At 50.2% G+C, this 14104-nt stretch overlaps 1 protein-coding gene across 1 annotated transcript in view; it reads right to left on the reverse strand.

Moving 5' to 3' along the window:
* The window catches only part of ADCY3 (adenylate cyclase 3), an 83322-nt gene that overhangs the window by 43748 nt on the left and 25470 nt on the right, over window positions 1–14104 (reverse strand). The window contains exon 5 of the mRNA XM_010840563.1: window positions 981–1130. Within this exon, the coding sequence (XP_010838865.1) occupies window positions 981–1130 (150 nt within the window). The remainder of the gene's footprint in view (window positions 1–980; window positions 1131–14104) is intronic.

Consider the following 14104-nt stretch of genomic DNA (forward strand, 5'->3'; position numbering starts at 1 on the left):
ATGTGTTGGGGAAGGGAGAATTTCTCCGTCTATCCCTCTCGAGTCCTTGTGACTGAAGTTATAATAAAGTTTACACAAGACAGATTAACAGGAAAAAAAAAAAAAAAGACTGAGTCACATGAGAGCAGGGAGCTTCTGCGGTGGATGAGGCTGGAGTGAAGCCAGTAAACAGCGTGGGCACAGCAGGCACTTCTCTCAATGGAAAATGTAAACAGTGGGGCCCCAGGGGCTGGGCTGCTTTTACCGTGTTCACAAATGACGTAGCAGGAGAAGGCAGTGGGGAGCTTGCCCTGAGTGCAAAGGAAACAGTGCTCATGGGAGGAGGGATGAGGGGATGACAGACTTCACCCAAAAGGACCCTGAGGCCAGGGAATGTGTCTTCCACCCCAACCCCACTGCAGGGAGCCCTGAGCACACAGTAGGTGGGGAGCATGAATCTGCACAAGAGGGAGTGACAGAGGGATAAGAGTGATGCCTCCAAAGAAACGGTGGTGCTGGCGAAGACTCTTCAGAGTCCTGTGGACTGAAGGAGATCCAACCAGTCAACTCTAAGGAAATCAATCCTCAGTATTCATTGGAAGGACTGATGCCGAAGCTCCAATACTTTGGCCACCTGATGCGAAAAGCCAACTCACTGGAAAAGACCCTGATGGTGGGAAAGACTGAAAGGCAGGAGGAGAAGCGGGTGACAGAGGCTGAGATGGTTGGATCGTATCACCGACTCAGTGGACATGAGTTTGAGCAAACTCCAGGAGACAGTGAAAGACAGGAAAGCCTGGTGTGCTGCAGTCCATCGGGTCACAAAGAGTTGGACATGACTGAGCAACTGAGCAGCAACAACTCTAGTAAAAGAGAATTCAAACTCCAAGCCCCACTGAGCCCCGGAGACCCAGAAGTAACTGGGCTCACTCCCTTCCGACAGGCCCCAAACTGGGGTCCCAGGCCAGTACCGCCCCACGGCCTTCCCCAGAGAGCCTGACCTGCTGCTGACTCTGCTCCTCCAGGTTCATCTTCACCTCCAGAGACTGGCGGGCCTCCAGGAAGGCCTTGCGGTGCTTGCGGTCTGCCATGTAGTAGGACATGATGCCCACGACGATGGCGCACAGGTAGAGGAAGACGTTGGCCAGAATCTGCATGCCAAGGAGGAGGAGAGGAAAGGACAATGGTCAGGGCCCATCTTCAGGAGAGGGAGGGGACCAAAATCTACCCCCAAGTTGCCCAGGGTCCAGGGAGGTGTCCGGCAGAGCCTCCGGCCTTGAGCAGGGATTCAGATCCCTGGAGTAGACCCTGCCCTCCCACCACGGATGCCTGAAGTTATTCAAGGGTGTGGCTCCAGGCCTGGAAGGCTGGCGGCAGGACCACTGTTCTCCCATCCTCCTTTACATGGTAGCCAAGCTGGCCCATCCCACCCACTGCGAGGCCTGAGTGGTCCCTCCGTTACTCATCCATTTGCCCACTCACTCGTTCAATGACCACTTACCCTTACTTCATAGGTGCATTTAGGCACTGTGCTGAATAGCTGGGGAGGAAAGTGAAAGAGATCTACTGGCCAGGTGTGTATAATCCTAACAGCTACAGGTCATAGGGAAAGTCACAGGAGACCAGAAGAGGTCCTAGGCTGACTGTGTTGTCACAATGCTACCTAACATGTGAATCACAGGTTACAGACCTCTAGGATTCACGTGCATCCTCTGAGCCAACTCACCTGCCACCTGGTGAGAGGGCGGCCAGCACCAACATCCAGGTCTCAGAAGGAACTACAGCTACAGGAAGCAGAAGAAGGGGTTTGGGATCTAATGTCGGTCCAGTGAGCTCAGTGTACTGGCGCCAAGGGCTTCTTTGGGCATCAAGAGGCTGTTCCCCCAGCCCTGGCACCTGGCAGGCTCCCCTAGGTGTCTCTGGTCCCTAGCTCCCAGAGGCTGCCAGAGGTAACTTTGACTGTGGACCTGACATCCAAACCACATTTCCGGGTGCTGGCTGCTGCCGGCTCCAATCTCTGACCCAACTTGGTCCCATTTGGGGCTGGATCAGGTTCTAATTTCATACTGTTTGTGGGGTTCGCAAGGCAAGAATAATATTTTTTCCAGTAATCATGCATGGATGTGAGAGCTGGACCATAAAGAAGGCTGACCACTGAAGAACTGATGCTTTCAAACTGTGGTTTAGAGAAAATTCTTAAGAGTCCTCTGGACAGCAAGGAAATCAAACCGGTCAATCCTAAAGGAAATCAACCCTGAGTATTCATTGGAAGGGGTGAGGCTAAAGGTGAAGCTCCAATATTCTGGCCACCTGGTGCAAAGAGCCAACTCACTGGAAAAGACCCTGATGCTGGGAAAGACTGAAGGCAGGAGGAGAAGGGAGCAACAGAGGATGAGATGGTTGGATGGCATCACTAACTCAATGGACAGGAGTCTGAACAAACTTCAGGAGATAGCGAAGGACAGAGAAGCCTGGCGTCCTGCACTCCACAGGGTCGCAAAGAGTCAGACACGACTTAGTGACTGAACGACAAAGGTTCTAGTTCCTCCCACTTCTCTAAGAGCCCTGGCTGTGAATCTTTTCCTCCCACTTCTCTAAGAGCACTGGCTGTGAATCTTTTCCAACAAGGCCTGTTTCCAGGTCTGGTGCCTCTTACTCCCCTGAGGCTGCCCCAGGTTCCCTGCCTTGATTCTCTGAGGGCCTGTCAGAGGTGAACAGACCTCTCCTCTCAAGGGTGTGGTTTTTGGAGCAGAAGGTGGAAATTGAGAGGTGGGAAGGGAGATAGAAGTTCTTAGTTCTTGGCCCTAGGAGAAGAAAAGATCAGTCCAGTGGAACATAATAAATTCTGAGGTAGGTGAAAAATGCAGGGAAGTCCATTTTAAATTTTTAAGCAAGAAGGTTTAATAGATAATAAGGCAAGTTAATTGTAACATTAATTTTCTGAGTATCCTTGGTTATGCTGTATCCCTTCTGTTTTAATGTTTCATCAGGGCTGCTGGTTGATACTAACTAGGAGAATCTACCACCCAGAAAGAAGCTTCCTAAAGAGCTTGTACTTGGCTACCAGTCTGAGCCTGGAGGTGTAGGGGGACACTCAAGAAAGGCCCACTTAGTAATGAATTAATTAGCAGGTGAGACGTACAATAACAGAGGTGTGCTTAGTGCTGATAATCAAGTTACTGGGTGATAATTTCACAAGCTTCTTGGACAGTTGGTTCTGGCAATTAACAATAGCCCGATCATGGGCATGGGCAGCTCTGATGGTCTACACCATTTGTAGGGCAAGCAGGTGGGATCTTAAAGTCCTTTGGGACATCTCCTATGCCTTCTTCTGGACCATGACAGCCCATTCCCATGAGCAATCAGTATCAGTATGGCCTCAGGCCACTTTATTAAACACCTGATGATCAAAAAAGCTGCTAATTTATAATTTATGTTCAGTGAGTCAAAGCAAATCACACAGATCACTGGGTCTCAAAGCCAGTCTACTTTGAGGTCCAGGAAACTCCACCAGCCTAGAGGCCACTCTCCATGGTGCCCATGGGGCCTTCGAAATCTGCTTGCTCTCAAGTTCAAGGCTCAGGAAACTAGAGTGTCAAGGTCAGGCTGCTCCCCATGCATACTCATGGAATAGCGGCACCCCATCAAAGCCCACGGGAGGGCAGTCCAGATACAGTAGCCACCAGGCCGAGAGTCTGGGGACTGACAGGGCTCAGGGTCCTGGAGGGTAAGTGAGGTGCCACACATCTGGACCCAACACCTGTCAGTGTCAGCAACTGAACCAGGGGCTCCAGACAAGGTGCAATAACCTGGGGCCACCGGCCTGTGTCTGCCCTGGCCACAGCCAGCCTGGGCTATCACATGGCTGGGGACAAAGCTCCACACTCAGGGGTCTTCCGGACCACTCATAAGGATGTAAGAGGCAGGCTGTGTAAAAGGTACCATGCTGAGATGCTTGCTCCTTGGAAGAAAAGCTATGACAAACCTAGACAGCATATTAAAAAGCACAGCCATTAATTTGCTGACAAAGGTCTATATAGTCAAAGTTATGGTTTTTCCAGTAGTCATGTATGGATGTGAGAGTTGGTCCATAAAGAAAGCTGAGCACCGAAGAATTGATGCTTTTGAACTGCAGTGTTGGAGAAGACTCTTGAGTCCCGAGGACTGCAAGGAGATCAAACCAGTCAATCCTAAAGGAAATCAACCCTGAATATTCATTGGAAGAACTGATGTTTAAGCACCAATACTTTGGCCACCTGATGCAAAGAAATGACTCATTGGAAAAGACCCTGATGCTGGGAAAGACTGAAGGCAGAAGGAGAAGGGATGACAGAGGATGAGATGGCTGGATGGCATCACTGACTTGATGGACATGAGTTTGAGCAAGTTCCAGGAATTGGTGATGGACAGGGAAGCCTGGTGTACTACAGTCCATGGGGTTGCAAAGAGTCAGAAACAACTGAGTGACTGAACTGAACTGAGCTTGTGTCAGGGATCACTGTTATGCATTACCTCCTGAGGCATCCACCAAAGAAAACCAGACTTGCAGACAGACCAGCAGAGAGCAGCTCCAGTGGAGAAGTTCAAAACCAAAGATTATAATCCCAAAACTAGAAGAGGAGTCAGATTTGGTTCATGCCTGGGGCCGTGTAGGCAGGACAGCATTCCTTTCATAGAACTGTACATATTTTAAAATAAAACCCATTTTTGCAATGCCACTTGCAGGAACAGAGTCTAGAAAGTACATTCAAGGGGAGCCCTGGACTCTGGCACTTTCCCTTGCCAGCCAGGTGCTGCCAGGTCAAACAACTAGCTGGAGTTCATTTCATCATCTTTGAGCTGAGGGAGGGACTGACTTATCTGGAAGGTCCCTCAGCCTTGACACTGGTCCTCTGACCTCACTGAGGACAAAGGTTGGGATTGGAGACCTGGTCCCGAGAGGCCAGGGGAAGGACAGCAGGTTGGTTCCAGGTTGGCCAGAGATCCACACTGCCTCTCGTGCCCTGGGCACCCCTGGTCCTGGGAAACCTCACCCCTTCCTGACCTGCACTCTCAGCTGCAGGGACATGGAGGCAAAGGCTGCATCTGCGCCACGCGCTGGAGGCTCAGGTGGGTCCTGCAGGTGCTGTCCACGCCAGGGAACCCCCTCCACCTTTCAGTGAGTGCATCTGTTTCCAGGTGATTCTTCCCATAGTCCCAGGCCTTGGGTCTCCTGGAGCTCCCCCAATTCTCTAAACTTGCTTCACCTGAAGAAAAGGCCCTCATGGGGTGCAGCTGCTCTAGTCCACCTGACCTCTCTCGCGTGCAGCCACCGTTCTGAGGCCTGGAAGGAGCTCGGTAACCCCTCAGGGCCAGGCAGAGGTGGAAAGAGGCTCAGCCCACGACAACAGACCAACTCTCAGCCTCCAAATCCAGGACACAAATCCGCCAGGTGATGTTGCCTAGCCAAGGAGACCTCCAGCCAAGGAAGCAGGGGTCTGCTCTGGGGAGGGGCCAGGGGATGCATTGCAACAGGTCCCTTGGGGTGATGGGGGCCCAGCTGCTCCGCCCCAGGTGTGCACAGGTGAGTGGCAGAGCAGGCTGCACGCACTCCCAGTGGACCCCGAAATGCAGCCAGGGCCGGGAGCCCCTGCTCTTGTCCAGTTCCCTTGCCTGTAACACCTGCTCACATCACACCCTTACATCCTAGACACAGGCACGCACCTTACCCCCTCATCTCACTGAATCTTCACAAGGTAAGTGATGTTATTCCGATTTTACAGCAGAAGAAACTGAAATTAAACAAGGACTCAAACTAGAGGATAAGGTTTCTTCCTGCTCACTGGGTCTTGTCCAACTTTTTGTGACCCCCATGGATAGTAGCCTGCCGGTCTTCTCTGTCCATGGAATTTTCCAGTCAAGAATACTGGAGTGAGTTGCCATTCCCTCCTCAAGGGGATCTTCCCGACCCAGGGACGGGACCGAGTCTCTTGCGTCTCCTGCAAGAATCCTCCTGCAGGTGGTCTCTTTGTCACTAGGGCCGCCTGGGAAATCCTCTCTTCTTATTCTTTGATGCATAATCCCATCCTACAAGCACCCTTGGCTAATGTATATATTTATAACCCCACCTTTTCCCAGAAAGGCTATTAGATATTTTTCAACACTAAAATTAAAATTTCCACCAGGATACCAGCCCTAAGGCACTTACTGTGAGCTGCTTGCACTTTTCATCTGAAACAAAGCAGTACATCGACAGATTTCCACAATTTCCATACACATGGGTGGTCATTAGCTCTAGGCTCGGGAATTCCTAGATTACCTGATTCATATTTATAAATGTAAGTGTGTCTCACTTAGCAAAAGGAATGTGCTCCCCCAAAACGTGCTTTGGAGAAATGAGTTGTGCCTCCTTCGGCAGTGAGCCCCCGCCCCCACCCAGTGCTGCACGGAGGAATCAAAGGTGACCAGGAGGCCACCCCAGAGCCCACGAGCCCAGCGCTGCCAGAGAAGGTCTAGGTCCAGGGGAGGCCACGATGATGGACCAGGCGGGCAGCTGTCATCTCTCTAACTCATCTGCTAGTATTGCCTCTCACACTACAGTTTAAAAGCTGCAGACCCAGCTTTGGCCCAGCTTTTGCAAACTTTTGGCCGCCAGGAAAGCTTGAACCCTGGAGAGAATCTGAGCTGTGTCTTTCCCATGATTACGACAATTGAGCTCTGCTGGTCTGGGATAAATTTTCTGTCGCTCCCACTCCAGTGAGTGGGGAAGGGCCTTCTTGTCAGAATTCAACTCCCTCCAGAGCCACCTTTCTTGTACCCACTGCTGCATAAATACCTCGCCCAACACCCCAGCCCACTGGCTGCCCTCTTCCTGCTCAACCTCCATCTCCCTTCCTCCCCTCCGTCCCCTCCCCAGCCTCCTCACACAGGGTTCTATCCTGTCTCTCACAGACAGCTGGTAAGGCTGGCACCACTGTGCTTCTCACCCCTGTGTCCTCAGAATCCACCCAGACCTTACCCCGCACCTGGTGTTCAGGAAGTCAGAGCAGCTGGGCTCTACACACCAGGCAATGAAACCACGACACAGATTCCCCGCTCAGCTGACCCCTTCAGCCTGAACACAGATAAGCAGACAAGAAACCATCTTAAAGTCAACCTCTGGCCCCCCACGACCTCCCAGGACCCAGCCTTCTAATTAACACCCCATCTGCAGCACCCCACCCTCTCCCACCCTACGATCAGAGAGGAATGGGGCTCGGTCATTCCCCCAGGATGGTGCAGACCCCCAGGACAGCAGGAGGGGGACAGTCTGAGAAATATCCAGAGTATAAAGCAGAGCATACAAAGCACCAAGAGAAGGGTAGGGATGGGTGGGGTGCCGTGTTCATTCAGAAAGAGGTTAGATGGCATTATACATGCTCCAGAGAGAGATGGGGTCTCTGAAACATGGTAACAGGCTCTGATACCGCAGCCAGTGAATGAGTGTGGCCCGAAGCCTCTGCCTCTATATCATCCAGAGGATGAATCTGGAGAGTTCCGGCTCCACTTTCCAGTTCTGAAAGTGAGCAGTGGCCCAGATGCACAGACCCTCATTCCTGCTCCTCCCCATGGTCCTGGGCTGGCTGGGACAGCACCACGACCTGGCCGCCCACCTAGACAGGCAACACCTGAGGAGACTGCTCTAGGGTGCCGTTGAGGTCACCTCCTCATACCCTAGTGGTCTCCTTTAGACTGGGCAGCAGTCTTATTTCAAAAGAATTGTTCCTTGAGATGAATGGAGACAGTAGCATGGAAGCATATACACTACCATATGTAAAACAGATAGCCAATGGGAATTTGCTGTATGACTCAGGAAACCCAAACTGGGGCTCTATAACAATCTAGAGGGGTGGGAAAGCCTGGGAGGTAGGAAGGAGGGGACATATGTGTACCTATGGCTGATTCTTATGGATGTATGGCAGAAATCAAACCAATATTGTAAAGAAATCATCAATTAAAAATAAATAAACAACTATAAAAAAAGAATTGTTCTTTTTTTCCTTTTAAACACAAGATTCTAAAAATAATGAATAAAATGAATGAATCTCCCAAGTGGGTAAACAATCAGACTAAAACTTCATCTAACCCACGACAGCTGGACCAAGTGTTTATAATACCCCAGCTCAGAAATGCAACCGTGAGAAAACTCCTTTACGAAATCCTTCCTCTTGGAATCTGACGAGTCACCATGTCCTGCACAGCCTCTAACAGCCCACAGGGACAGGGATGGCTCCAAGTGGGGCTTTAAGATGGAAGTCACCCCAACAGAGGAAGGCTCCTGGCTCAAGTACCCAAGCTGACCTTGCTCTGTAAGTTCATTCAGGCCTGCAGATTCCAGAACATTCCCCATATGGCAGGTGGAGGGGAAGACTGCAGCTCCAGAGTGTCAGCTGTCCTCAGAGATCTTGTGAATCTCTACTGCTGGGGGAAGGCCTCTGTTCATTAGAGCTAACTTAGATGTTTTGGAAAAAAACTCTCCCAGGAGCTGCAGGGCAGGAAGGAGCAGGGGAGAAGACACCTCTGCAGCAACCAGCCTCCACAACCTAAGGAAGACGGGTCAGAGCCTGCAATGACAGCCACACAGTGCCCACCGGGTCCACACCTGGGAAGCTGTGCTCCCAGCAGCCCCTTGGAGGGGCCCACTGGTGGATGAACACATGACAAAGAGGCTGGGCCATGCAGTCACAGAGAACCTCCCCCATCACCAGCAGGCTGTGTGACCTGGAGCAAGTCACTTAACCTCTCTGAGACTTGGCCTCCTCATCCTCACCGTAACCCTGAAGGCTGTTCCACTAAAATTAAAACAGATTCTCTGCAACACCACCTAACAGTGGGGTTGGCACAAAATATGTTAACGACATTTTTTTTATTTCTTCCAGAGAAGAGAAGGAAAATTGGTATCTAACACTTTATTTTAGGCTATGCTGTGCGGCATGTGGGATCCTAGTTCCCCAACCAGGGATTGAACCTGTGCCCGCTGCATTGGGAGCGCAGAGTCTTAACCACTGGACCACCATGGAAGTCCCCCAGTAACACTTTAATGAAGTTTTATAAGAACTTTCACATTCAACGGGTCTCCTAGCAATGTTGAAACTGGAACACAGATCTCCCTTTTCATTTTTCCCCCTAAAAGCAGAGAGTTTAAATTTCAAGACATTAAAAAAAATTCTGTCCCGGCCCAGAAGACCAAACATTAGAAACCAGCCTGGCCAGGCACGGGTGGCCTTGGGGCAGGTCCACCACCGCTTTCTTGCCCAGCAAGCACACCACCCAAACACAAGGCCAGGGCTGCTTTCCCCACGTTCCTGTCTTGGTAGCTGATTTGTGATGTGGGTCAGCAGAGGCTGCACGAAGTCTATGGGGCTGGGGGACCCTGAGAGCTCAGCACCCAGTGAAGACCTGGAGCATTTATGCGTATGGGGAGGTCTACAGTCAGTGAGGTCATGCTTCCGTGCTCCCCCAGGGAGCACGTTGAGCCAAGAGATGACTGGAGTCTCTAGTTAATACAACCCTACTCACACAATGCAGAGCTCAAGCCTTGGGGCACTGTGACAAGCTCTCCCAAGTCAGAGGTTTTGTCAAGTTTCCACCACCTGCCTCAAAAGGATTTCCAGAAGCTTCCTACTTGTTTAATAGCTTGGACATGCCTCTGCTAAAAGATATTCAATGTTCACCCTCTTCCAAAACAAAGATGACTTCCAGATAGTCATCCAGCCATCTTGACATGCGACACAAGGTCCCTTGTGATCTGCTAGGAGACCAGAAGAGCTTTCCAGGTTGTGCCCTGGGGCACCACTCCAGACTCAGACATGACGGGTCCCCTGAAGATGTGGAACACAGAAGCCCTGACTGCGGGGCTCCCATGCCACTCTTACGTCTTGTATGTGGCTGCTGCCCACCAGGCTCCCCTCACTCCAGCCACACTGGGCATCTCTCCAGTCTCTAACAAGATGTGCTATTTCAGGGCTCTACAGCTCCATCCAGAACACCCTGTTCTCTCCCCTCCTCGACCAGCAGAGGGCTGGCTACACTGAAATGATCCCCTGACTTAACCAGGTCAAGCATAAGCATGCAGCGCACCCTTGGCCCTTAGTCATCCCTCAGAAACCGTTAGCTGCTGTTACTATTTCAAGATTATCTCCAACACCCTTCCCTGATTCCCAGACAGAACCATCCATCCATCCACCCATCAATTTAGTGAATGCCCACCCTGTGCTAGGTTGGTACTTGGCATTTAGCAGTGAATATGGCAGAAAAAGTCCCTACTGTCATGGAGCTGATGATTTGGTAACAAAAGACAAATAAGCAATAAATAATTCAACAATAAGAGTATCAAAACTCAGCAGAGAATAGAAATGAGTGAATGACTGGGTGGCTGCTGTAGAGTGAGTGAGGCAGATGGCTGGGCCCCATTCTTCACTGCCCTGTAAAGTCCTATTCAACCACACCTCTGCCACGGCCTCATGGAGAGTGATGAGGTTCCTCCCTCCTGCTGACTTGCACTGTGTGATCTACTTCGGCCAAATGGATGTCCGTGCATATGATACAAGCAAGAAATACGCTCGCTTCCCGCTCTGTGCTGCTGCTGTCGCCATGAGAACAACATGCACCAAAAGTTCACTGGTCCAGTAGAATGAGAAACCCATGGAGCAGAGCTAAACTGAAGCTGCAGCTTGTAGCCAAAACCAGCTGAAGCCCAGCCTGCATCAGCCACACCCTAGCCAACCCACATCCCAGGCAACCCACACACATGTGAGCAAGAAATGTGCGGTTGTGACCCACTGACGTCTGGGCTGTTTGTTACAAAGCATTAGGTGAAAACAGCTGACTGTGGTTAGATGGTTAGGATAGGTCTCCCTGAAGTGGTGTTGTTTAAACCAAGATATGAATGTTAAACAGTCCCAGTCACAGGAAAAATCAGAAGAAAGAGCCTCTTGGATGGAGAATGCACTGGTGCAGACTCTTTCCCATGAGACAATCCTCCCCCCTCCACCTCCTGATGCATCTGTGCGTATCACCCAGACAAGTATACAAGGAACACCTATGGTCAGGGTGTGTCTTGTACTCACACTTGCAACCGCAGGGCCTGGCCCAGTTTCTGGCACAGAGCAGAAGTTAGCTGCACGGATGGCTATCATAGAAAGAAACTGAACGAACAGTCCATTCTCCACTGTGGTGTCCCTTTAGTAAGAGCCAAAATCCAGCCGCAGAAAGGCTGGAACAGTTCTCAACTGGGGTGGGGTGGTGGTGATCTGGGGACCATCTGGCAATGTGTCCGGGGACATTTTTGATTGTCACAACCAGCGGGGAGGATGCTCCTGGCATCTCCTGGGTGGAGGCCAGGGCTGCTGCTGAAGACTGCAGTGTGCACCAGGCAGCTCCCACAATGAGGCACTGTCCAGCTCCAGATGTCAACAGCTCTGAGGTTGAGAAACCCTAGCCCAGAGCAATGCCTTCTTCCCTTTTGATTCCTCAGTCTTCACTTGAAACTTGCTTAAGCTTTTGGACTGAAGAACAAGGAACTCTGAGAACAAAGATGGAACACGAAGACTTTTTTTTATATCAATTGTAGACCTCATGGGCTAAGAGGACAACACTACCAATACTTGCTAAATGAAAGGACACAGCAGCTTGACAAATGCTCCCACAATGGACAGAAGGAAGGTCCAAATCCCATAGATAGAGACGATTAAGACCAGAGAAGGGCACCTGGTCTGTTTCTTCCCTGGAGGAGCAGATGCAGGAATAAACGTCTCACAGTTGGCATTTGATACTGATGAAGGATTATCCACTTGAAGTCTATGGACCAGGTTAGGGAGAGTCAGTGAACCTCTAAAATTGGCGGGGCAGGGGTGGAATTTTTGCCCTCTTCTGGGGAGCAAATTCCGTTGCTTTCACCAGATTCTCCAAAGGGTCTGTTTGCCCAGATGATGAAGAACCACAAAACAAATTAAAAGTGCTCCATCTCCTCGTGCGGCTTCACGGCAGAAATACAAAACATCAGGTCACGGCACCTTGTGTCTCTTCTTACATATGTGACCCCATTAGTCACCTTGGGTTTTTTCCTCAGGCCAAATGATTCCCTTTCTACTTAAAGGAATCTATTTTTAAAATGTTTAATCATGTTTGGCTTCAGATTTTTTTTTTTAACTCAACCCACAACTGTCCCAAGTTCTTACTGAGTGATGGACCCCATACTGGGTCCTGGAGAGTAAAAAAGAACTTCAAGAGCCCAGATCTACTAGAGGAAAAGAAGCCACAGGAAATGCAGGAAACACAGACTGGGAGAGGAGAGGAGGACAGGCTGGCAAAGGTGGCAGTCCCTACGGCACAGCAAAGTGATTCAGTTATACGTGTATATATATACATTCTTCTTTATATTCTTTTGCACTATAGTTTACCACAGGATATTGAATAGAGTTCCCTGTGCTCTATAGTCCCCAAGAAGGAGTAAAATGGGCTAGTCACACTCAATTGTGGGTTTTCACACACGCTAAGAACACAGAGCTTTTATAGACATGTTATCAGAGGGATCAGTAAGTGTGTCAGTGTGTGTGTGCTCAGTTGTGTCTCTTTGCAACCCCATGAACTCTACTTTGGCCACCTGATGTGAAGAGTTGACTCATTAGAAAAGACTCTGATGCTGGGAAAGATTGAAGGCAGGAGGAGAAGGGGACGACAGAGGATGAGATGGCTGGATGGCATCACAGACTCAATGGATATGAGTTTGAGTGAACTCTGGGAGTTGGTGATGGACAGGGAGGCCTGGCATGCTGCAGTCCATGGGGTCGTAAAGAGTCGGACATGACTGAGCCACTGAACAAGCCAGGATCCTCTGGCCATGGGATTCTCCAGGCAAGAACACTGGAGTGGGTTGCCATTCCCTCCTCTAGGGTAATACTTGGATAGTAAAAGCAACTTAACCCAATTTCTCACAAGGACCAAAGTTAAATACAGAAAAGGCAAAAAGTAATAAACTGTACACTCATGGAAGTCACCAGAACAATGAGAGGGTTCCAGCTTCCTGCTCTGGCCTTCTCACCTCTAAGTAGCCCTACCTAGATTGAATGCAGAGATTCTGACTTCCTGGAACTGTCTTTGAGTGAGCTAGAGAACAAATGCACCAGCCCAGAGGAGCATACCATCTGAAGACAGAAGGAGAGTTCTAGAATCCCAGCAGTATGACCGCCACACAAACAGCACAACATGAAAGGGATCTGCAGTGTCACAAGCACACTGAAGCCCCTGTACACAGAGCCACGGAACTCAGCAAACTTGGGATTCCAAGGACTCCGTACCTCTAGATGCAAGATGACTCATGTCCTGAGAGTAGAACTTTCTGCAGACTCTCAGCTGCAGAAACCCACGTCATGTCTTTCTCCTTGGAGATTTGATTCCCTCTCTGCTCTCTGAGTGCTTCTGAGGGATTATTCAGCCTCGCTCAGCCCTGCAGCCTCCCAGAGCCTTGCCTGGAGACACCCAGGATGTGGTTTTTTAGTCACTGGTTCTGACTTGACCCTTCAGTGCTTACTCCTTAGTTGCTGTTTCTCTAGTTTCTGATCCAAGTGCATTAAGACTCAGGAATCTAAATTTTGCACCCCCACTCCAGGTGACTCTCTTTTATTTACTGTTCTAGGTGGTAGGCATGCGAGCTCAGTCGCTCAGTCATGTCTGACTCTTTGCAACCCTATGGACCGTAGCTCTCCAAGCACTTCTGTCCGTGGGATTCTCTAGGTGCTATCAGTTCGGTTTGGTTCAGTTCAATCAGTTGTGTCCAACTCTTTGTGACCCCATGAACTGCGGCCAGGCCTCCCTGTCCATCACCAACTCCCGGAATTCACCCACACTCATGTGCATCGAGTCAGTGATGCCATCCAGCCATCTCATCCTCTGTCGTCCCCTTCTCTTCCTGCCCCCAATCCCTCCCAGCATCAGGGTCTTTTTCAATGAGTCAACTCTTCACATGAGATGGCTAAAGTATTGGAGATTCAGCCTCAGCATCAGTCCTTCCAATGAACACCCAGGACTGGTCTCCTTTAGGATGGACTGGTTGGATCTCCTTGCAGTCCAAGGGACTTCAAGAGTCTTCTCCAACACCACAGTTCAA

Source organism: Bison bison, unplaced genomic scaffold (assembly GCF_000754665.1).
Source record: "Bison bison bison isolate TAMUID 2011002044 unplaced genomic scaffold, Bison_UMD1.0 scf7180017864145, whole genome shotgun sequence".
NCBI lineage: Eukaryota > Metazoa > Chordata > Mammalia > Artiodactyla > Bovidae > Bison > Bison bison.